This window comes from Ictalurus punctatus, chromosome 9 (assembly GCF_001660625.3).
Source record: "Ictalurus punctatus breed USDA103 chromosome 9, Coco_2.0, whole genome shotgun sequence".
In the NCBI taxonomy this organism is placed as follows: Eukaryota; Metazoa; Chordata; class Actinopteri; order Siluriformes; family Ictaluridae; genus Ictalurus; species Ictalurus punctatus.
Genome location: NC_030424.2, coordinates 14,587,521 through 14,609,173, shown reverse-complemented (window position 1 = coordinate 14,609,173; position 21,653 = coordinate 14,587,521). Strand labels below are relative to the sequence as shown.

Genomic DNA, 21,653 nt, shown 5'->3' with positions numbered 1-21,653 from the left:
TATATATATATATATATTTTTTTTTTTTTTTAAATGCCAGTGTTTCAAAAGGTCTGTTACACTTATGTCAGAATGACACAATTTGTAGAAAAGCACTTTAGATCTTGAGGCCTCAAATGTAAATGAATATCCACAGGAGTTTGACACACTGTGTCAAAATGTGTCACTTCAGTGTAGAAAGTCCTGCTCTCTGCATTAATCTTCACCTCCAACTTCATCGCCACCACCCTGTTTTTATTTTTTTAAATCTCTCTTCACCATTCATTGCATGGTTCATGATCTTTTGTTTCTGTATCCCAGGCATGACCAAAAACCAAATCCTGTAGCAAAGAGGTGGTGACCCACAGCAGCAGAAACAGTTCAGGCACCGGTTTGTCAAACCGGTGTCGGAGAGAGAGAGAAGCTGTTTCCAGTAACCAATCCCGTTGAGACTGTCTGAAAGATGGATCCTGTAATTACTCTATGATTATCCAGGGAGCGGTCCTTCAAGCGAAGACCAATGTTTGAGTTTTTGCATTCAGAATAGAACTTGGACTTGTCAGGCATGCCTTCTGCAGAAAGCTGGAGGAAATCTCTGGTGTTCGTTAACGGAAGAGTAAACTTTCTCAAGCCATATTAAGCCCGAACACGTTCCTTTGCCAATCTATGTACGAGTCTTACACGGTGGGCTTGTAAACACTGAGGCACAGACAGAGTGAATGCCTTGTTCTTTGTTTGTTTAGTTTTTAAATCCATTTACTTGCAAAATTTTCAGTCAAACGTCAGCACCATTGCTGTCCCAAAGTGAAGTGCATCAAAAACACTGTGAACATGGTTTAACAGAGCTGCCAAAGGGTTGGAATTTGGATTACACACACCCATATTCGTACCAAACAGTCTGCTGGTCGTTGTTGGGGTCTGGCGAGGCTGGTGTGCTCATGGGCCTCTCCTCTACAGAACAGCCTGGGCCTGAACTGTCTGATTTCTTCAGTAAGGAAGAAGACGGCTCCTCCACCTCCTTTTGCCTCAGGGCAGAAACAGCACGCACTGGTGTCACCAACGCCACCTCACCCCGAGGATGGTGTGAAGTGGGAGAGTGCATGGCTCCTGAGCGGCCACCACTTCCAGTGTAGCCTCGGTCTGACTGCAAAGCAGTGGAGGAGGAAGTGAGGGGTGGGTCATCTCTGGGAGGAGCAACAGAGAGACGCCGGGGGTCTAGTGAATGATGCCCAGAGTTTCCAGTGAGTCTGGCTGAAAGTGGGCGCTCCCTCCTGGTCATCCCCTCAGCCTGAATAGTGCCACCCATCTCAGGCCGGTAACCGTCAGGGCCATTTGATTGGAGGAGGTCGGCTGAGGCCAGGCTGAAAGTGCGACTCAGGCTGTTGCTGCCTGCAGTTCCTCCACGAGACCCTGAGTGTTGCAGGTGTGAAGACTGCCCTCCTGTCCTACTAGTGCCTCGGTTAGGAAGTGTCTGGGATTGAGAAAGGGACATGGAAGCCTCTGTGAGTCGTATGCTTGGTTGAACACTGTGCCCGGGTTTGGAGGATCGCCCATCTGGTACGGATGCTGTTTTGATGGTGGGCACGACATAACTAGTGGGTGTTTTGGCACCATCTCTTGCGGGTGGCGTTGGCCTGCCCACTCTGGTGAAATAGTCAGTCATTAGGTCCTCCCGACTGCCTGTGTGCACCTAGGAGAAACAAATACAAATATTTAAACAAAAAAAGTCATCACACAGATCATGCACAGCCCCAGGCTAAAACAGTGTTTGATTACAATAAACCCAGGACCACACATTCATTGTCCGTAATATGCTTCAGTGCACAAACATAAATAACGTGCCAACTCGTAGGCAGCTTGTTAAATATTTCATAATGGCTGACACACTCGGGTAGAGAGAAGGAAAAACAAGCAAAAGAAAGGAGCTAGAGAGAGGGACATGCAAGCTGATGTGGTGTGAGACAGAAGCAGATGAAAAGTTTGCTCTAAACCACATAACTGGTGCCATAGTGGTGCCTAATTGCAACGTCTGTGTGCTGTAAACAAATTTCTTTCAGCACCAAATAATGCTAGCTTGGGCTTCAATTATAAAATATCACTGCAATTTCAGCCCAAGGATCACAACTCCAAACATCAAATATCAGGCAAGATCAATCTGTAAAGCCACAAATGGGAGGCCCTATTGATTTTGGGTGCTTTAACTACTCTGAAAATATATTGGTCTAAATCATATAGTTTCTCAAAATTACTCAGGGTATGACTTTTCTGAGCAGGGCAGGTTTTCTGAACATATTGCAAAAGCCTTTGTAACTTTGGTTTTTATAAACAAAAAAATGTAAAAAGCTGCGACACTTTTTGGTACTTCTCTAAGATCACTGCTTTCATTTAGAATAATTACATTATTCTAAGTCACTGCAATGTTGTAATACCAGAGAATCCAGACGTCCACCCTGACCCTTCCCAATACCCACCCTAGAATATTAACACACCCCTTTGACCATCACTGCACACATGCACTTCAAAAATTAGAACGTTATCTCTTATGCCATCATTCCCTTAAGAGACTGAGCTTATTATGCTGCAACTGGACACTTTATCCCCCATACTGCTGCTTACAGGACTTACATCACTGCTAATGGGGCAGTTTTCCCAGTTAAACTGCTGGACAGTGTACAAACAATTTGCACTAGTTTTTAAAAAAAATCATACAGTGGTATGAATATACACCTGCACAACCATGTTAAACTATGCTGTATAATCCATCTGAATATTGTTCTATTGTCCTGTCTAGTATACAGGCACGGTCCTATGTATTTGTAATTTCCAAGCCACATGAGGAACTGATTTACAAAGCAGTTTAGGGTTAACATCTTGTGAGATGAATAAAATACTAAATGATGTACATAGGCTTTAGAGATGATCAGACCTTAGTCCATAATCTTAAAATTACACACAGAGTTTATTACACACACACATTCATAGTTTAGCGTAATTGTCCACCAGTCTCTGACATCAGCTTCCTGGAATGTTTTTTAAACACTCTTCCATGCAATATTTGTTCAGTTTCAGGATGGTTGAGGGTTTGTACTGCCGATATCAAACCCCCCCACCAACATTTCAGTGGGATTCAAATCCAGGCTTTGACTAGGTCATTCCATAACCCTTAATTTCTTCTTTTTGAGCCATTCCTTGGTGGATTTGCAAGTGTGCTTAGCATCACAACATCTTCAAGCACTCTTTGATATGATGCAGAATTCATAGTTGAAGCAATGAACGCAAGCCATCCAGACCCTGAGGGAGCGAAGCAACCCCAAACCATAACACTACCACCACCGTGCTTCACAGCTGATACGAGGTGCTTCTCCTGAAAAGCTGTCTTTGGTCTTCGCCAAACATGTCTGCTGTTACTGTGGACAAACAACCCTATCTTTGATTCGTCTGTCCAGAGCACATTATTCCAAAAAGGCCTGGTCTTTGCCTATATGCCTTAATGTTCTTTTTAGACAGCAAAGGCTTTTTCCTGGCACACCTCAAATACAGGTCAAATTTGTGCAATCTCTTTGATTGTAGAAGCATCCACTTTGACACCAACAGTTTCAAGACTCTTTTTTTTTTTTTTTTTTTTTTTTTAAATTGTATGGTTCTTGGAGACTTCTTTTTGCATCAGACGTTCTGCTCTTGGGCTGAAAGTGTGATAAACGTGGTGTACTTACTTTTTCCATGTGACTGATCTGTTTTTTTGTTCATTTAAATTGTGGAAATTACTACAAAATGTCAATTCTGTGTGATTTGAGAGTGTATCAACTTTGTTAGTTTCAAAGAGGATCAAAATGTTTGCTTGTCCAAATAAGTTTTTTAAAAAAAAAATAAAAAAATAAAAAAAAAAACACCCACAACAATTTCCATGGGGTGTACTTATTTTTTCACATGACGTTAGATAGCTAGACAGAATGTTTTTACCCTGATATTTCTCCACTGCCCCAAGGTTAATTTTTGTTTATAGATGGCTGCAGAGACAGCATTATTTATGACTGAACCATCTCATGCACTAACCCCTGAGGCATCTCTAACGCACATAACCTGTGTAAATTAACTTCAGCATTAAAGAAGCCATAAACTGCAGACATGTCATTCTATGGGTAACAAAACCCTGGCAACAACAGCTGTCTGTTTGGCAATTAGCCTTTGATGATTTTTTTTTCTTCAATGTATGGGAAAGCTTAGGTGTCACCTGAACATATGGATAGATTAGCCAGACCTTACATTTATTTTGCACATGTAGCTTTATGACTTTTCTTCTGGGTAAAGATTATCTGTGGCATATTTTGAAGAAACGTCTATACAAATCAGAGAGAGAGTAAGAGTAAACTAAAGGAAGCAGGGTAATGAGTGAGCAGCAAAAAAAGAAAGGAAAAAAGTATTAGCCATTTAAAAAAAGACCATTCTGCTGTGCATTTATTCCCCTGTGTTTTCTTACAGTAGGAGGTGACAGAGTGTTGCTCTCCTCCAGAAACTCCTCCAGGGTGACCATCTCACTGCCAGGGGACTTGGGGCGTGAGCTGGTGCTTCGTGGGGTAGACCGTGATTGAGGCGTGGCTTCATAAGGAAGAGAAGCACTGCGAGGTAGCAGAGAGGTCTGACTATGTGTGGAGCTCTCATGGCCCAGGCCAATCACATCATCACTGGAGAGACTGGTAGAATGTCTCTGCAGGCGCTCCAGGGAATCTAAATGAATAAAAATAATTAAATTAATCAAAAACAGGGAGAGGAGGGAAATAGGGCTTGACATATTTGAGTTTGACTATTCTGAGTAAATAGGCTGGACACTATCTCAATACTATATATTCTCACTAGAAGAGGAGTCACATGCGGAATTTAATAATACAACTTCAGCATTTTTTCAATGCATGTACTGCATTATTAATCATCATCTTACGGTTCTGTAAAAAGTTCAGCAACAGTTCTGTTATTATTCTGCAATTTGATTTCTTCCTGCAATACTTCAATCTATGAACCATGAATATTTCAGAATATTCATAACCTTTACATGAGAAAAAATATGACATAATACAATTATTTACGTTTGTTTATAATTATGAAAAAATGCTTGAACATTTTCCTGTCAGAGGAAGAGGATTTGGGTGTGGATAATGTGGGTGTAGTTGTGTGAGAGATAAGGCATGTCCACCAGATCTCTCAAAAAGCCCACTGCATAAAAAATAAGATAACTACTACTGTTATTTTCCATTTAGCAAATATGTGGTGAAGTTTTTACTAAAACTGGATCTTGCCAATTTTTTTCTGACAAACAGGACCTGTTTAGCACCATTTGCAGTGTTTCTTATTTGGCTTGTGTAACCTCAGTGACTGCATAGTTAAAATAGTCTGAACAGCTGGGACATCATCATCATCGGGATAAACAAAGAGCAGAATACTACTGAGAGTTTTGTTTTAACAAAGTTACAAAAAGGGGGGTGGTCCAAGTTATGCAACAGATAAGCATTCTCCCGATCATCGGGAGATGATGCATGTTTGATTCGTGAAGATATCACAGACATCCATAGCCTGGAGTCCTGTGCTCGCTAAGCAGGAGGGATGACATGCCCTCTCCCCCGTCAATCAGAGAGACAGTAGCCTCTGGCAGTCTGTGAGAACAAGTATGAGAAAGAGAGCAGTTTCCACTTTCCTCAGAGTGCATTACACTGCCCTGTTACACAGCATGAGCAGCAAAAATGGCTTCATGTGTCTCAGAGGAAGTATGTGTTAGCATTCACCCTCACCAGTTGGTAGCTGTTGTATCATGGGGTGATGCAGATGGTGGGTGAGAATTAGCAAATGACCAAAAATGGGGAGAAAATGGAGTTTAATAGTGATGTACAAAAAATCTGATCCCCTCCCCCCCTCATAATTTACTTCAAAAGGTAGAACTTTCATAGATTGCAGATTCATTAAGCAAAGTGAAATCTTTCAAGCTTTTTGTTTTAATTTTGATTTCAGCTTACAGCCCATGGAAATCAAAAATCCAGTATCTTAAAATATTAGAATAAAGAATTTATAATGCAGAAATGTCGACCCTCCAAAAAGTATGTTAATTTATGAACTCAATACTTGGTCGGGGCTTTAACCCTTTTGCATGAATTACTGCATCAACGCAGCGTGGCATGGAGGCAATCAGCCTGTGGCACTGCTGAAGTGTTAGGGAAACCCAGGTTGCTTTGATAGCGGCCTTCAGCTCGTCTGTATTGTTGGTTCTGTTGTCTCTCAGAGATTCTCTATGGTGTTGAAGTCGGGCGAGTTGGCTGCCAATCAAGCACAGTAAGACCATGGTCAGCAAACCAGTTACTAGTAGTTTTGGCACTGTGGGCAGGTGCCAAGTCCGGCTGGAAAAGGAAATCAGCATCTCCATGAAGCTTGTCAGCAGATGGAAGCATGAAGTGCTCTAAAATCTCCTGGTAGATGCTGCATTGACTCTCGACTTGAGAAAACACAGTGGACCAACACCAGCAGATGACATGGCACCCCAAAATCATCACTGACTGTGGAAACTTCACACTGGACTTCAAGCAACTTGGATTCTATTCCTCTCCACTCTTCCTCCAGACTGGGACCTTGATTTCCAAATGAAATGCAATATTTACTTTCATCTTCCCCATGATTGTGGTTGTGTGTACTGAACTGGACTGAGAGGTTGAAGTCTCAGGAAACCTTTGCAGGTGTTTTGAGTTAATTAGCTGATTAGAGCTCGTCTCAGGTCGACATTTCTGTATTATAAATTCTTTATTCTAATATTGGGATACTGGATTTTTGATTTCCATGAGCAATAAGCCATAATCAAGAAATATTTCACTATGTGTAATGTATCTAGAATATATGAAAGTTCCATCTTTTGAATTAAAAACTTTTCCACAATATTCTAATTTTTTGAGATGCCCCTGTATTGCGCTTGGTGGGATCAGAATTTGTTCAAATATTGCTTGTGAAAGAAGGTGAACAATTTCTTGCCATAATCCAAGAATTCAGAGATGAACGTCCATCCACAGACCTTCAAATGCATTTTTACAGTGGAATAAAATGATTTCCAGGTTCATATGGTAGAGATTAAACACCAGAGTAAGCTTTGTCATTTTTGCAGCTTCCAAAAGGTCAAAGGCATATGGGTTTAGAAAACCAGAAATATTACAGCTTGGCAGCTGACATTACTTGTTTGCTTTACTTGTGCAATCCAGATGATTGGGCAAAGTGGAAATTTACAGGAAAATTCCTAATGAGGAATTATTCAATTACATGGCAATCAATTAGTGAAGTGTATATACACATCAAAGAGCATATGGATTAAAGCCCAACAACCAATTGGGAATAGATTAAAAGTAAGCAGATGGTGATTCAGAGTTCATACTCAATATAGTAAAAAAATAGAATAGATTTTGAGTGACAGGTCAGAGATGCATCGAGAGCGAATATTTCCTTCTCCACATCAGTGTATCAGTGAAATTGATGAGACCTCATGATATCATGCATTTCTCAACATTAATAGTATCGAAATCAAGCTATTGACATATATTAGGTTTTAACAATCATATACCATGACCGGTCATGACTGATCAGTGTGATTTCTGCGTTTGTGCTCATTACCTGCCTCGCCAGCCCTTGCTTTGTTTTACCAAATTTTCCAGTGAGAAAAAGCATCTTCCTTTGCTCGCAGCGCATAAACACCAGGAGTGAATACAAATTTATACAAGCAGCTGCGAGGTTTCGGCTTGCTGGAAGACAGCAGCATGTAAGCGGGTTTTGACGTTCACAAACCTTTTGAGTTGACAGGAGAACCGCTGCTGGAGGTGTGGCGACTGTAATCAGCAGAACAAGGCCTGAGTCCTGTGCAAAGGAAAGAAAAGGAATTCACAGAGTGCAGGAGGAACAGGGGAGTGCAAACTTATTTGTCCACCACACACGCGAGTAAACAAATGCCAGAGAGGTGCAGCAGATCGAGCATTAAGTTCAGAACTATTGATCCGAGATGTTCTTGTACCTGCGTTTCCATGGCCACCGCTCCCAAAGCCGGCATCGAGGGAGTGCATACGCAGGTCTTCCTCAGAGATTAATCCTGTACAGAAAAAGGAAAGTGTGTGTGTGTGAGAGAGAGAGAGAGACAGTGTAAGCTGCATGACTCATTCTGAGGGAAAACATCTTGTTAAGAAATATGGGAAGCAGCATTTTAATTTACTACTACCAACAGACGTGTTCTGAATAGTCTGTCTAAGAGAGGCAACCCATAATTCAGAAGCGGTGACCAATTTTACTGACGTCAAGCATAGTTTCAGTTCCTCTCCATCACTAACTATCTGATTTTATTTTCTCCGAATCATGACGATTTGCGTCATTACTTATGCACTGATTCCCCCCCAAGGAATCAATCTTCAATAACTTCTCATTTAACATACCATAATAATCCTACAATGCAATATACATATTCCTATTTAAAAACCTGATTTCCGTTAAAGTTTATGCTGTTTGTCTCTAGGTGCTTATCTTTTAAATAATTTTAATTGCTGATCTTTGAAAGAAACACGTTGCAAAATGTTGTATTAATTAGGATGAACAATTGTGATATAGCCTTAATACACCAACTCAAAAATTCAAAATCCTTCTCTCATTTATGAGTAGAGCAGCAATAACTGAGTAATATATGTGCTGGTCTCCATTATTAATCCATAAAGTATTCCCTCTTGGACGAATTAGTCAACAGATGCGCAATTTCAGATGTTGACATCAGTACCTTTGGGCCTGCGCCCTGGCCGCAAGCTAGAAGGGGTGAATCCCGGTGAATTGTGGGAGTTGTGGTTCAGCGGAGTTGAACAGGATGTCCCCGGCTCTAAGCCTCTTTGTCTAAGCACCAGCTCCTCGTATCCGTTCATATCCTCTGTGCTGCCCCCTCCTGGCCGGTACGCCTCTGAGCTTCTGGAACCACTTCTGTAACTCAGACCTGAGTGAGAGGCAAAGTTACAGATTTTATAAGAGCAAGCAGAAAAGCATAGGAGACACTAACACTGCTGGTGTGGAGAGCATGTTAGAGCATAGGCTTGTGTGCAAGTTAGTGCAGAGGACAAGTAAAACATCGCATACTCAGCATGCAGGATCTTTTGCAGGTTTTAGTTGATCATTAAGCAAAATGTTTAGAGCATCTGCAAATACTATTCTAAAAGAGCTGTTAAAATACAGTCAGCTAGTTAATATAGTTTGAGGGATACTGCAGCTAACAATACTGAGCAAACAATACGATTGAACGGAAATTTGTTTTTTTCTTCCTTTCAGCTGGAAGAACCTGGCAACCTGGAAATTCCACTTTAATGGCAACAGCTGGACAAAATGCATGCAGGACATGCAGATGTTACAACACAGTGATAATTTAGTAGAAAATGCAATATGGTCATTGCACATTAAGCAGATCACGGACCCTAATTTTTTTGGCAAATAAAAATTTAACTCCATACTGGTTGGAAAAATTATTTTTTTGCCACATAACCAATCTATCCCTAGCACACGGTTATGGTCCCTGTTTATAGGTCTTTATCTGATAAAGCAATTTGATCTGAAAATGACCCAAGCTCATGATTGTTTAATGAGATTATTTTCTCCAAGCTACAGAGAGGTCTTAGGCCACACACACACAGTAATTAGCAAGCTGAAAAATGTTTATTTTATTAGTCCTTTATTTTTTTCATTACACTGAGCGTAGATTATTTTCAGCTTTATATGTAATGAGCAATAGTAAAGTAGTGCAAAGCACATGCTTCTGTGCCACAGATTTCTGAGATCTGTCATAAGCATACTAATAATGACAGTGAATTAACGTATCAACAATTTCCACTGAATCAAATTAGCAAATGTACTGTGCTTGGGCAATTAGATGGTTGGAACTATATGTTTGGCTTATATGTTTGCAAAATAATTATATAGTTGTTCCAGCAGGTGGCAACAGTGACCCAGGGCTGCTGATTCTCAAGGAAGCTGAAGAAAAAAAATGGAATAAACGGAAGAGATGGAAATGAATGCAGGTTAGAAAGTACCTGCATTTGTATAATTCAAGCCTTAGAGTATAAGGATTTGCATATGGTGCTAACTGTGGCGAAAGATTGCCCAAGCGTTGTTCTTCGTGTTATGATTCTTCTTCATTGTTATCCTTCACACTAGTGAGGTGTTCATGCACGATTTGTTCATTTTGAACGAATCTTTAATATCGCTCGGGAACAACGAGTTGTCTGAGAGTGATTTGTTCATTTTTAACCACGCATAGGTTCTGCACAGGAAACAGAAATGAGTAGTTCGCGTCTCGAGTCTTCGAGTTTGAGTTGTTCGTTCATCACGTCATAACCCCACTGCATTCAGCCTATAAGGCAGTTATTGGATGAACAAATGACTAACCCAAAGACTCGAGGGGTCAACTAATAATTTCTGTTCCCGGGAAACGGACATGACAGAAGAACGACTGTTATCCGGAGGTGAGGTGAACTAAGACTGCATAGCCTGAAGAGCCAGCTAAGCTATTAATTAACCATTTCTGTTTCTCATAATTCAGCTTTGGTTGCATTAGCCTATAGTTAATTTTATAGTTTATTAAGTAGTAGATGTTTTGGGGAATTTAACATGTAACATTTTAATTGTATTCTGCTGAAATGAACGAAATGACTCGGGGTGGGGGGTTTGGGGTTGGGGGAAAAGAATATTTGATCATTTTGCTGAATGAAATTCAAAGATCTGAGTCAGTAAAATGATCTGAACGTCCCATCACTACTTCACACTAGAAGACCTGCTTTACCGCCAGTGTGTGCGTACATGTCATATGAACTATACTTTGAAAGGTAATGCGCACGACTGTGAAAAGACGAACAATACCAGATGGGTAGTCTGCAGACAGATGGGAAACGCTGTAAATGCCAGAGTTACATGTGCAAACAGAGAGAGGAGTTAGTGGCTCCAGCAGGATGGGCAGGTTTTGGAGTTTTTCTGAGCTTCTGCTGCTACCCTCAAAATCACACCTGGTAATTTTCCACTGACATATCTCTCTCAGCACCAAGCAAAACAGAGGACAACAAAGCAGTTAAAGTCCGAATAGATCTTCATTATACAATCTCTCTAATCTTATCTCTCTAAACAAGCACTGTCTAAAACGGCTAGACCGGGCTGTCAAATATCTTTAAAAGATTACCTAATGCTCAAATACGTTTACAAAGATCTAGAAGCTGATTGTGGCACTGTGAAGCTGATTGCGTCAATACCTATTACTGAAATTGTGCAAAAAATGTAATGTCAGCTGACTAAAGAGTTCTGAAAAGTAAATGCAAAGCATAAACTTGCTACATTCCAAGCAGGCTGTGAGACAAGATGATAGAAGCGATGTTTAGCAGCAGGGATGAGTGGGTCCATGGTATGCACAAGAAAGTGAGTGAGTGAGAGAGAGATTTTATATTTGGGTGGATACCAAATATCCCCAACATAGGAATGTGACAGTTATGGGGACATTTGGCTGGTCTCCAGGAGGGAAAACTGCTTGTGTTTGTTCACAAAAACTATAGCTTTTATTTAAACTAATTTTTGAAAAAGGTTAGAATTAGGTGCAGCATAGCATTAAATTAAAACTATTCATTATTAATCTCAATTGAAGGTCCTCACAATGATGGTAAGACAAATGATGAGTCTGATGAGAGTGTGAATATGGAGGAATAGACTCTGGCAGAGGGAGAGCAAGGCACAGGTTGCAGGAAAGCAGGTATACAGAGTAATTAAGAGCTCACACTGAAGGGACATGGAATAAGCCATTGCTCATCCTGGCACCTCTCTAAGAAGACGCTTCCTTGGATTAATTATCCCCTCTGTCTCAACATGCACAATCAGATTTATATCAACTGGCCTCATTAACACACAGGCCACAAATATTCTGTGACGGCTGTCATACAGTGTCCCATTTATCTTCCTCATCCTTGGCTAGTATTGATCCATTCAATCACACACGCGCACACACGCACAGTGGCACACACATTATTAATGGCGCGACAGCAAAGCCAAATGCATTCGGGGGGGGGCTCAGTTTCAACGCACTGCTACTTACTGCTACTCAGAGCGTCTTGGCCTGGCTCCAGCAGTCCCAATAAGAGCGCTGATGCAGAGTTCAACCTCTGTTTGTGTGTGTGTGTGTGTGTGTGTGTGTGCGCGCGCGTGTGTGTGTGTGTGTGTGTATGCGTGCGGTTCAGTAGAATATGAACAGGATGCAAGTAGTGTCCTATAAATAACTGCTTTGGTGATTTTAGAAATATATGTTTCCTGGTGTTCACTAATGTTTTTTTTTTTTATTAGTGTGCAAAGTTATCTGTGCTGCCAAATATATTAAAATGATGAAATATATAAATAGCTGATTTCAACTACAATTTAAAAAAAAAAAAATAAAAAAAAAATAAAAAAAAAAAAAGATTATAGACAGTTAAAGAGAAAAATGACAAAATATTGATTGTACTGAAAAGTATTATAATGTGCTGCTGATGATAAAAAAAATAAATAAAAAAGAAAAAGCATTTAAAAATGGCCGATCTGTGAGAGATGCTCGCTGGGGGAAGGAGGCATGATGACTTCAGCGGAGGCCCAGAATCGGAGGCGTTTGGTTAGAGAGCGCCGGGAAGGCGATGTCCGTGGAACCCGAATTTTCTCCTGGCTCTTACTCCGCAGGAAAAGGAACCGCTTAGCTGCTGTGTGTGTGTGTGTGTGTGTGTGTGTGTGTGTGTGTGTGTGTGTGTGTGTGTGTGTGTGTGTGTGTGTGCGTGCACGGTAGAGGTTAATGTACACACATGAACAGAGTGGGAGAAAGATCAGTGGAAGAGAAGAAACAAGTCAGAAAGTCGTAGCTATGATGTCCAACACCTTTGAAGAAATAACAGCATTTAGAAGATTAGATGAATGGCATGCAAGATTATAAATAGGTTCATGTTAATTTGGAGAAAGAGTTTTAAAGATAGAGGCATGTTGAATAATAATAAAAAAATTACAAGATTAAAGATTAAAGGAGGAGTAGAGGCCTGGAGTAATATGTGGATATGCAGACTATAAACAAGACACCCCCCTTGGAATAAGACTGCTACAACGAAGGTGAATACTTCACTTTCAACAAAACCAAATCAGGCTTGAGACGGCCGTTTGATCAGTGTGTGTGCGCGCTTTAATAAAAATAACCATACAAGATTAGGTGAACAATTTGTCGAACCTCTTTGAGGAACTGAGCAGAATATACCCACCTCTGTTGTTTGAAGCTGAGGATAAGATTGGGGAGGAGTGGGCGTGGTTTTCCTCCACTGAGACACTGCTTGGGGAGTCCAGGTTGAGGCAAGTCTGGCGAGAGGGCAGTGGAGGTGGAGTAAGCGTTGGGCTGTTGGTGGAACAGTCTAGAGTGTGTGGGATCTCTGGAAGAGGGATGTCTGGGGCACTTCGGATTCGCTCACGAGAGCTGTCCTGCCTCTCCCGTGACCGCTCCTTCTTGGGCTTCATGAATTTGGCAATAGCTTTAGGTGCCACCCAGTGGCTCCTCCTATGATACACATTCACAAAGCAGCAGAGATAAAAAAATCAGTTGTTAGCATGAATTAAATATGAGCAAATTCTTTAGTGTGCTTAAAATGTTGTTTTGTCATAGCATGCATAATCAGGATCAGCTCACTTTTTAGGAGTCGGGTCATAGAACTTGTACTGATCCATGATCTTCTCTTCCAGTTTCTCCTTCTGCCTCCGTAAGGAATTCAGCTTATCGCTGCAGCACACAGAAGGCATGGGATACAATTTATACACAACATAGTGAAACTAATCACCAACACTAAACTACTATTGTGCACACTTACATGTACTGTTTTTGCTCCTCATGGTACAGCTCCTTGCTCTCCATGGACCTTTCTAGAAGAGTCTGGTTCTGCTGGCTCAGCATCTGGACCTGGCTTAGTAGGTGGTGGTTCTCCTCCTCCAGATTCCCCTTCAGCCGAGTCAACAGCTGCACAGACAGACAGACAGTCTTTCATACCCTGCCACTGCTTCCTATCCACACTCACAACCCCATGTGAATAAGCCAAGCAAACACAGTGAACACAAATCTCATGATTAGTCCTTTTATAAAAAAAAAAATAAAAAAAAATAAAAAAGGCGGGGGGGGGGGGGGGGGGGGGCATGACTAAGATTTAATCTATTCTATCTAACAAAATATGTTTGCTGTATTATCAGTTGAAGGTTGTTGCTTTTGTAAGTGGGCTGGGAATTTTCTTGTTGAGTCCGAGTGGCAGTCAGTCTCTCTCACCTCACAGTGGTTGTCCAGTTTGGTCAGGGAAATGTCTAGGCCTTGGTGCTGTTCTTTGAGTTGGTCAAATCGTGCCTGCCAGCGGTTCAGCTCCAGCTGTGACTCATTGAGAGACATCTTTAGCTCCTTGCTCTGATTCTGCAGCCCGTCATACTCCTGACGCAAATGTGCGTGTTTTTGCGACAGTCTGCAAACACAAAGCCAGCTCTTAGAAGTCATGTGACAGAATTACATTCAACAAGCTGTGTCAACATACTTTACAAATTCTATTTCATATACATACATTATATTTATGAATGTCTAAATTAATTACAGTTACTAAGTAATAAGTTACACCCAGAACTAATTAAATTACTTTTCACTTTTAAGCAACGTAATTACAGATACTTATGATGTAATTCCATTACATTATATACTGTATAGACTGTATAAAGTCTGTATAAAACAAATTTAGATTTTAAGTTCAATATTATCATCTAAAGATCAAATGTGTGTTAGAATTTAACTCTGCCCATTTTAATTGGTTAGCTGTAGGCAAGTGCGTGCGAGTTCGCTCAAGTCCCGGGATGTCAGCAGAAACGAATGTCTGTTTTGCTAAATGGAAATATCCCTGTTACTTAATTTTTCTGATACATGTAGACAAGAACATCACAGTAAAAATGTAAGTTATGTCCCGGGGAAAAACACTATCAGCCTCTAGCCAAAACACAAGTAACCTACTGAAGCACTTGACACAGCAACATGGACACTTTTGATTGATCCGTGTACAGCGACAGATGAAACTGCAGCAACCCGTGTTAAGCAGGAGAAACTTGATTTTAAATCAGCAGTACAGAAAATGTCTGAAGCTGAGTTAAAAAAAAAAAAAAAAGAAATAATAAAAAAAAAACCTGATTGTAGGGTACATGGTGGGAGAGATGGTACTGCTGCGGACTGTAGAATAGTCGTGTTTTAAGCACATTGAACAAAATACCTGTGTGGGGCAAAATTTTTATTTATTTATTTATTTTTAACAGTGCTGTTTGATCGGAACAAAATTAATTTTTTACTTATATCATTTAATCTTGTTACTTTTTTGTTATTTAGATCTCGTGGAATAATTCTTCATTAACTAAAGCGCTTAAGTAACTTAACTGCTTGAGAGCATTTGACGACTTAACTAAATTTAGTTGTGTTGAAATACCCTAACTACAGTTTTATTACTTTTTACTAGCTCTTTTTGTTAAACCAGCTTATAATCACTTATTTACATTTTTGTATTAAAAATAGGCTAAGCTATTCCATGTTTGACTCAAATTTAAACAACAAGTTTCTATTACTCATATGGTCAAGGTTGATACGGATTTTAACAAGTAATTAGTAACAAGTAATGCAATTCTTTTTCAGCCAGAGTAATTAGTCAGTAATTTAAATACAATGTTGACAATGCACTTGGTAATTAATTACTTTAATTAGTTACTTTTTTTTTTAAGTAACATACCAAACACTGGAAAAGTCTAAACCTACAGTCACACTAGCAAGCAACAAGCGCACATTAATTTCCAACGCATGTATGCGAAACACAGCCATGATTTCAGTGATAGCACATCAAGTGACATTTAAATTGACCGTCTCAATTATATGCATCTGGCTCAGTTTATTCCCGAGACCAATCCTGTGGTGCGTGTGGTCCAACATTTTCAGTTCCCCTCTTACAACTGTATTTCCTACTGGCAACTAGTTCCCATTTACGGTCTGTGGTGCAAAAATGGAAGAAAAACTTGCAACCATGCTTTCATCTTAACCGGCCATATTTGACCTTTCATTAAATGTGTGAAGAAACTTTACAGAGGAAAAATAAAAGCTTGGAAGGAAATAGCAAAGATGGTTGGTGGCCCTGGTGAGTGTACAAAGCTAGTACAGTTAACTTGCATTGGTAATATGTCAATGAAACTAGTAAGATGTTTGGCATATGAAATGTAAATCAAACAACCAATTCTGTCATTAATTAGTGAATTATTTAATCTGATAGCTTTAGAAGCTATAGATAGAAATGACTGGTTCTAAAAAAATTAAAAAATTGGAACTACTAAAAATGCAGGACAGTGACATCATTAATACGTAATGAAAGTCAGGATTTAGAAGCATGGAGGGACATGGAAAATAGTTCCCTCAGTGCCTCACTTTCAACCCCCAACAGAGTCAGCTGGTCAACAAGCGCCTACATAATATACATGTGAAACATAATTGTGATACAGAGAGCTACTATAGCTTCTATACATGCCACTTTATGCGATCACAGAGTCTTTGACCATGGCATGGTGGTTGGTGCCTGACTGGCTGGTTTGAGTATTTCAGAACCTGCTGATCTCCAAGCATTCACACCTACACACACAACCTCTATATTTTACACAGAATGGTGCACAAATCTAGTAAACAGCTGTTCTGTGGGCAGAGATGCTTTGTTGATGAGAGATGTAAGAGAAGAATGGCCAGTATGGTTTGAACTAATATGAGGGTTACATCAAATAAACACTATTTACAACTGTGATGAGCAGAAAAGCATCTCTGAATGCCAACACGTTGAACCTTGATTCAGCTGGGCGACAACAGCAAAAGACCTCACTGGGTTCCATTTACATTCTGATGCGTAGATGAATTGAAGCTCCTGACTAGTATCCGCATGACTGCTCGACTACCACATCACTAGCTGATTGTATAACACGAATGTGCAGATGAACAGGTGTTCCTTAGAAAGTGGCTGGCGAGTGTCACTTTTGGACATGCTCGGTCTATTTACTGCACAAACTACAAGCAACACAAGTAAAAGTTATAAATAGTGACTTAACGCATGTTCATGCATACTGCAACAAAGCAATTGGAGACCATTCATTTTCAATGAGAGCTGCTGACTTCCGGTGACATGAGCGACAGCGATCGGTGGTGACTAGATGTGGGCGTGTCTAGCAACATGGCAAATTCGAGAAAAGTTTAACTTTATGCAAATTTGGAGCGACTTGTTGCAGCGACTACCAATGGGAGTGAAGAGGGTAGAACGCATGTGATGCGCCATGCCACCGAGAGTCTGAATTTCTTCATAGACCCAGACAGTCCAGCACACACTACTACTTCATCTCATAGGATATGATGCATATGTACACTGGTGAATTATATATACAAACCTCAAGAATGTTTCATTTTAGCGGCAAGAAATCTTGATTTGTCATCAATAGTGGAATGCTAGTCGTGCCACCCACTGATAAATGTTACTATGGCAAACAGTAGTAGGAACGCTTAATAGCAACTTCATAGTACAGTGACTAAAATCATTGTATGTGCCTTAATACTCCAGTACTGTTCACAATCAAAATGCAGTAACAGAGTTTCACCAGCAGAGGGCAGCATCTGCTGCTAAATAAAGCAGCAGCAGAAGGTTTTGGCTTGTTGTGTTGCTTTGAGATCAGTCACAGTGCGTGTGAGATTATTTGTAAAGGCTGACCTGTCCATCTCCTCTCTCAGGCTGCGGTTCTCTCCCATAATCTGAGTGTTCTTACGAATCTCCTCCTCCAAACTCGCCTTCTCTTTCTGCAGAGATGCCTGCAGCTCCTCCACAGCATCCTTCTGTTTTAGAAGCTGCAAATACCTGCACAAATACACATTATAAACAGTTTAATATGGACAACACATGCTCACTGACCATATTACACAAGAATATATTTATACTAGGTCATACATCTCCACAGCAAGGCAATAGGGGGGTATTATTGTGGGGGGTTGAACAATCCATGAAATATCGTGCGTATGTGAAGCTCCTAGACGGCTGGTATTACAGCTGATTGGCCATGTGACAGACGTCTGCTTTTACTTCAAGCCCTACGCCTCTGGAGACCCACTGCTGCATTATTCATGAGATCATGTGTGTCTCTCTCTCCAAGTCTGACTAAACACTGGTCTGCTTTTCACACCAAGTCTATAAACATTAGACACAATTTTCCATGGAGCACAATGGAAAAAGTAAGACGACAGGCACATGTGCATCCGTGAATGTGTACTGCGTGTCACGTTTTAAAAATAAGGAAGCACATGGAAGAGTTTCCACAGTGCCTCACGTTCAGCTCCAACAGAGTCAGCTGGTCAACAGGCAGCTACATAACATGTGCTCCATAACTGTGATACTGAGAGCTATTATAACTTTCATACATGTCACTTCTCAGATACAGTACTTTGACCATAACATGGAGGTTGGTTCCAGATGGGTTGGCGTGAGTATTTCAGAAACTACTGATCTCTCTAGAGATTATAAAGAATGGCATGAAACCCAAAAACCATCTAGTAAGTGGTCATTCTGTGCGTGGAAAAGCCTTATTGATGAGAGAGGTAAGAGATGAATGGCCACACTGGTTTGAGCTGACAAAGGGTACAGCAACTCAAATAATCACTCTTTTCAACAGTTCTAAGCAGAAAAGCATAGCAGAATGACCCTTGAAGTGGGTGGGCTACAACTGTTAGGGAAGATGATAATGAGCTCTATTTCCAATTAGATTAATTATCTAGCTGCTAAAGCAAAGCCAAGAGGTTTCTTTTCTTTCTTTGGTTTACAAGTTATTTCATTTAAATTTTGCAGGCCTGGAGTGCATGGAGTTCTCAATCTGAACACACATGTCCCTTGTCTTTTAGTAATTTTTTTAGATACTTAAATAAAAAAAAACCTTTTATTTATGTTTAAACCCTGAATGGGTTTACATTATTTAGTGTGCTTGAGCTTTGATTGATCATTTCCCTTGACTTACTACAGTTGTAAAAGCAGTCCGCCTGGCCCACAGTCACCGTGGCGTCACCGTACAGACAACACACACATCCTTACTCTGGCGTTACAAAATGGGAATATGTATATATGGCATTAGAATGGGACTTACTTGTTCTCCATACTGCGGTGTTCCTGCTCCAGTGCTCTCTGGCTGCTCTTCAAGGCAGTATGCTGGGTGATGAGCTGCTCGTATTCGGCTGCCTGCCTCTCATGGACGCTGAGCAGGCGCTCGTGGTCCTGAGAGATGCCGTCACGTCTGACTCGAGCCTCCTCATGCTGCCTCTGCAGAACCTCCGCCTCTGCCTCAAGAGTCTGCAGCTGAGCCTGCAGGGCTGTGTACTGAGCGGTCAGAGACGAGTTCTGAGATTTCAGTGTTGAGTTCTCTACCTGAATACACACACACAGTTTTTAAAAAGGGATAACAAAAAGCGCTGTTCAAAAAGGCATACAACGTAACATTTATCACTAAGCATGATCCACGTGATGGTTCGTGGTTAACTTTGAAATAAATTCCACTGAGTAGAGAGATAGAGAGAGATATAATAATGTAAAAAAAAAATAATAATTTTATATATATATATATATATATATATATATATATATATATATATATATATATATATATATATAAAAAATGAGAACATACAAACTCCGTGCACACAGGGCAGAGGCAGGATTTGAAACCCCAAACCCTGGAGGTGCGAGGCAAACATGCTAACCACTTCGCTACCATGCCCCCGATCCTCAGTCATGAAAAGCTTTAATGTATCTACGTTTTATTTTAATCAAATGTTTCTCTCAACACTAATTTTTATTTTATTTTATAAAAACGATATACAAGAGTACATAAACATCCAATGACACATTTTGTGGATCAATGCAAAATAATTCCAGAGAATCACAAAACCTCATCCTGAAGAAGCACTGCTAAACATTTCGTTACTGGCTCCCAATTGGCGCAACAGAAAAGCGTTCACCCTATTCATCTGGACAACTGATGCCACACCATCCATGGCTGGGAGTCCAAGAGGTCAAAATAGGCTATGCTCTCAGGGATTCCCCACCGATCACTGCAACACTAACCAATCATGGGCATCTGTATGTAACTGTCTGCATCTTTCAGTTTTTTTTTTTTTTTTTTAAATGAGGTTTTTATTGGAGTTTTGAGTACTTGAGCTTTTTTCACTTATGATAATCATAAAAAGATTCATTTGCACCACACGTGGATAAAACTGATCTCCGTCTGGGAGAACAGAATTTCAAAAAATAAGATTTTATTGCCATCCGCTTAAACAGTGTAGCACGCAATAAAATGTAGAAGATCGCTGTTCCCACACCACGTAAAGTAGGCTTAACTCACAAACTAGTAGGGTCGGTTTCAGTACCTGTAGTTTGGCGGTGTCTTTGTGAAGTGCAGTGTTTTGCTCCTGCAGAGTTGTGGCCTGTTTTTGCAGAGCTAGCGTCTGAGCATTCAGCTGTGTGTTCTGGGAGTCTAGCTGCTTCAGGTGTTCTTTCAGTAGATGCTTCTCCGTGAGTAGGGATGCATTCTGGGAAGCGGACAAACACCGAGGTCACCACACTACGTGGAGTAACAGCTAGAGCAAGACCTAAGTTGATTAGAATAAAAATCATTTTAAAACGTAAAATGATGATTCACACACATTCTTTTCCACATCTATCAGATGATCTTTGAGTTTAAGAAGCTCAGTGGTGATTTCTCTCTGCTCCGTCTCCCATTTCTCTTGGCTGGTACCAGACCTGACCTGCTCCACAGCCTTCTGGGAAATTTCAGAGTGAGCAGCCTCCTCCTCCTGCCTCTGCCTCAAGGCCTCCAGTGTCTTCTTCACCTGGAGAAGATGAGCAAATGTGTAACATGAGAGGAGGTGAATAAAGAGTATGACAGAGAGCGCAAGTCTCTGTGCATACTGTGGTGTGTACTGTGGTCTTACTGATGCGAGCTCAGTACGGAGCTGCTGGTTCAAGCTGCTGCTCTCCTCTAGGCGCGACTCCAGACCCTGAATTTTTTCCTCCTTCAGCTCCATGGAATTCTTCAGCGCTGACTCAATCTTCGACTCCAGGATCTTGTATTTACTAAAAGCATTTCAATGAGATGGCCACGTTGAAATTAGCTGTCTAATCAGATTGAAATTATTTGGGTCATTGGTATATATATTTTTTTCTGTTATTAATGACAAATAACCAAATCTGCTCAACTACAACTATAGAGAACCCATGCAAGAGAAATCTACAGTACTAGCACTCAAAAGCAATGCACAAGCACACACATACATGAGCATGACGAAAGGCTAATGGAATGTGAATGGTAGTAATAAATATACTTGGCAGATTACATGTCATTGAGTACTAAGGAACTATTGAGAAATGCCACTGTCCAGGCTTGTTAATCCTTTCTGAACACACTTTCCAAAACAGCAACCAAAAAAACACAGAAGGAAAGTGAGATAAGACAGTCAGAGACAGAAAGACAGAGAGACCGACAGACAGACAGTGAAAGAGAAAGAAATATAATCCAGTGCAAAGAGGGAACTCCTCCCCAAGACAACTCTC

General features: G+C 40.6%; 1 protein-coding gene across 2 annotated transcripts in view; it reads right to left on the bottom strand.

Annotated features, from left to right (window-relative positions):
* ccdc88c (coiled-coil domain containing 88C) overlaps window positions 1-21,653 on the bottom strand; it is a 62,930-nt gene continuing 41,277 nt past the window's right edge. For both annotated transcript variants that reach the window (XM_017476480.3, XM_053682939.1), the window contains exons 17-30: window positions 21,035-21,176; window positions 20,747-20,932; window positions 20,471-20,632; window positions 19,195-19,472; window positions 17,778-17,921; window positions 14,300-14,486; window positions 13,854-13,999; window positions 13,676-13,765; window positions 13,257-13,546; window positions 8,753-8,959; window positions 8,006-8,080; window positions 7,783-7,851; window positions 4,457-4,704; window positions 1-1,669 (exon numbers count right to left, since the gene is read on the bottom strand). In XM_017476480.3, the coding sequence (XP_017331969.1) occupies window positions 848-1,669; window positions 4,457-4,704; window positions 7,783-7,851; window positions 8,006-8,080; window positions 8,753-8,959; window positions 13,257-13,546; window positions 13,676-13,765; window positions 13,854-13,999; window positions 14,300-14,486; window positions 17,778-17,921; window positions 19,195-19,472; window positions 20,471-20,632; window positions 20,747-20,932; window positions 21,035-21,176 (3,046 nt within the window). In that variant the 3' untranslated portion in view covers window positions 1-847. The remainder of the gene's footprint in view (window positions 1,670-4,456; window positions 4,705-7,782; window positions 7,852-8,005; window positions 8,081-8,752; window positions 8,960-13,256; window positions 13,547-13,675; window positions 13,766-13,853; window positions 14,000-14,299; window positions 14,487-17,777; window positions 17,922-19,194; window positions 19,473-20,470; window positions 20,633-20,746; window positions 20,933-21,034; window positions 21,177-21,653) is intronic.